Here is a 2,632-nt window from a genome sequence, read left to right as displayed (position 1 = left end):
TGTTTTCCTGCTTCGCCCCTAGCCCTGAATGACCAAGAGCTTCCGCCTTGCAGTTTACAGGCCTCTTCTCTCCTTCAGTTCAGCACGACACCATCCCAAATGGCTAAACTGGGGGTGGACGGCCACAAATTTGGCACCACGGAGCAACCGACACCTCCCATGCACTTGCTGGGCAGCTGCCCAAGGGCAGCTTGTCTTCTCTACCAAAGATTTGGCTCCAGGTCACAGGAGTACACAAGAAGCAGAGCAGGAGGGCTGGATGACAACAGCACAGAAGTCCCCCTAACAGATCACACCAAGGTGGGGAACCAGTGCATGGCCTTGCTCTCTTTTTCTGTCCCTCATTTCCCAGTACTCCCAGGATAAGCAGGGAGATATGGCAAAGCACTGCCTTGTCCTTCAGCACCCAGGAGTAACTCACTGCTCTAAATCACTGCTGGGCTTTCTGCCCTTGCACAGGGAGCGGGATGGAGGTTTGAGCGAGGGTGCTCACCACAGTGATTTTCATCGCTGTTATCCCCACAGTCATCCTCCAGGTCACATTTGTAAGACAGCGGGATGCAGGTCCCTGAGCCCTGGCAGCGGAACTGGGTGTCAGCATCACACACGGTGGTGGCTAATGCAGCAGGGAGGGAGAGGAGAAGGAGGTTAAGGTGGTGACTAGGAAATGGTTTCTGCTGCCCGAGCTTGTGTACAGGGAAATGCAGGAAGAGGGACAGCACCCCATAGCTTCACTCAATGCAGCCTGAGTTACTGTTACAGTATTTTTATGTCGTTATTAGCACTCTGCATAAAGCAGAGCAGAGAGGGGTTAGTTGTCTCTCTGGGGATCAGCTCAAGAGGCCCATGTCCGCACAATGCAGACAGAAAGTCACTCTCTATCTGCACTCTCTTCCACAGCCCCAGCTGTGCCCTCAATTAACTCAGAAGACAATTACTGCAAGAGACAGACATATGCCCCCACATGAGAGCTGGCATCGGTCTCTCTGAATTTCAGACATTTATATGTGAGCTGGTCAAGGGAGAAATAAGGACCCTTGCAGAATACAATTCACATGACCAGCTTCGAATATCTAGCAAAGGAGATGAGTTGCACCCCCAGAGTGCCTCTCCACGCAGGAAGTGTGGACCATCCGCTCAGGTGCTATGCTGACAGAGCAGGCATCTAAATTTGGATGGGCAAACGCCACTGCAGGACACTCACGGCAGTTCTTCTCATCGCTCATGTCCCCACAGTCATTATCATTGTCACACTGCCAAATGCTGTTTATGCAGTTCCCATTGAAGCATCTGTACTGGTTTGGCAGACACGTGTTCCCTGGCACAAAAGGGAAAACAAAAACAAGCTGGCATGAGCAGGACGCCGTGCCTTCAGAAGACAGGCTGTACTCCTCCACGCCCAAAGGGCAGCAGAAAGGTCGTGCCAACCTTTCGCAATGGTAGAAACCTCCTCTAAACTTAGAGCAGCAGCAAGAACTGAGCATGGCTTTACCTTCCTTTACGCAAGTGTTGTTTGTCATGACATAGCCACGAGGACAGTCACACTTCACCTCCCCTGTGGGCAGCACGGTGCTGGACACCCCCTCGGGGCACTTGCAGCTCCTGCCATTGTTCGACTTGGGCAGGCAGAGCAGGCTGCAGGGCTTGGTGATGCAGGCGTTCTCTCCTGTGGCGAGGACATGGAGGAAAGGGACACGGTCAGAATGGAGGGCTGGGGACACCATGGGAAGTCCAGTTTCATCTGCCATCCCAGGCTTTGGGTTCAGACCCCCGCTAGGAGCCAGCTCTGCAGTGCTGAGGGCTGAGGCAGGCCTTGGGCTGCTCCAGAGAGATCGAGGGCCTTAAAGCTCCTCACGGGCTCTTGCAGGCTGTGGACTAGCAAAGCCCTTTAATGGTCTTACACCCATCTGAAAAAGAAGCCAACCTCGTCAGCAGATCCGTAACACCGGCGCTGCCACTCCCTTATCACAGCTCAGACAGATACTAGGTGAAGGACAAAGACAGCGCAGCTCTGAAACTTGCATTTTTTTGGCCTGTACAGCACTTTACATTGAAAATCTGTGGTCTGTGACATAAACTATGAGATACCACCACAGCTGAGTGTCCTATGGGCTACGTGGTGGATAGTATCTCTCCCGGAAGCCAAAAAGCAGGGAGCACTGCTCATGAAACACATTCCTTAAGACGAGTGCCCGAGTGCTTCAAACCCTGCAGGAGTGAGGCTATATTCAGGCTCAGGAAATGTGAGCTGAGATGGCCTGGTGGCCTGGGGACCTGTGGAACAGGCAGGAAAGATCATCTGCACACTCACGCAATTACCTGTTGTCTTTCCTCTGTAAAAGATTTTCATATCCATGATCCCATTCAATCGGCCGACTAAGATCTCCATTCTTGAGCCGCTGGTTTTGGATGCTCTGAAAATGCTCAGCTGCGACCAGTCGTTCCAGTAGATTTCATTCTGAAACACAGGCTTTGCTCTTAGTGCAAGCAGCAGTGCTGCCAGGGCTGTGCTTGTCAGCACTTACCTGCACTAAAGCCATTCTAACCCCCCTGATGCACGGGGCAAAGTCTCCCCAACCCAAGGGGAGGAAGACGAGGAAGACCTGAGCTGGGAGTTGAGGAGTGATGGAAG

The 2,632-nt window shown here is 52.6% G+C and overlaps 1 protein-coding gene across 1 annotated transcript in view; it reads right to left on the bottom strand.

The window, feature by feature from the left end:
- SORL1 (sortilin-related receptor, L(DLR class) A repeats containing) overlaps nucleotides 1-2,632 on the bottom strand; it is a 36,343-nt gene that overhangs the window by 16,868 nt on the left and 16,843 nt on the right. Inside the window, exons 20-23 of the mRNA XM_010137215.1 lie at nucleotides 2,320-2,458; nucleotides 1,493-1,666; nucleotides 1,205-1,318; nucleotides 494-616 (exon numbers count right to left, since the gene is read on the bottom strand). Coding sequence (XP_010135517.1) covers nucleotides 494-616; nucleotides 1,205-1,318; nucleotides 1,493-1,666; nucleotides 2,320-2,458 — 550 coding nt within the window. The remainder of the gene's footprint in view (nucleotides 1-493; nucleotides 617-1,204; nucleotides 1,319-1,492; nucleotides 1,667-2,319; nucleotides 2,459-2,632) is intronic.

Source organism: Buceros rhinoceros, unplaced genomic scaffold, assembly GCF_000710305.1.
Source record: "Buceros rhinoceros silvestris isolate BGI_N320 unplaced genomic scaffold, ASM71030v1 scaffold18305, whole genome shotgun sequence".
NCBI classification, from domain to species: domain Eukaryota; kingdom Metazoa; phylum Chordata; class Aves; order Bucerotiformes; family Bucerotidae; genus Buceros; species Buceros rhinoceros.
The sequence above is the reverse complement of the archived record's forward strand: the minus strand, read 5'-3'. Positions and strand labels throughout refer to the sequence as shown.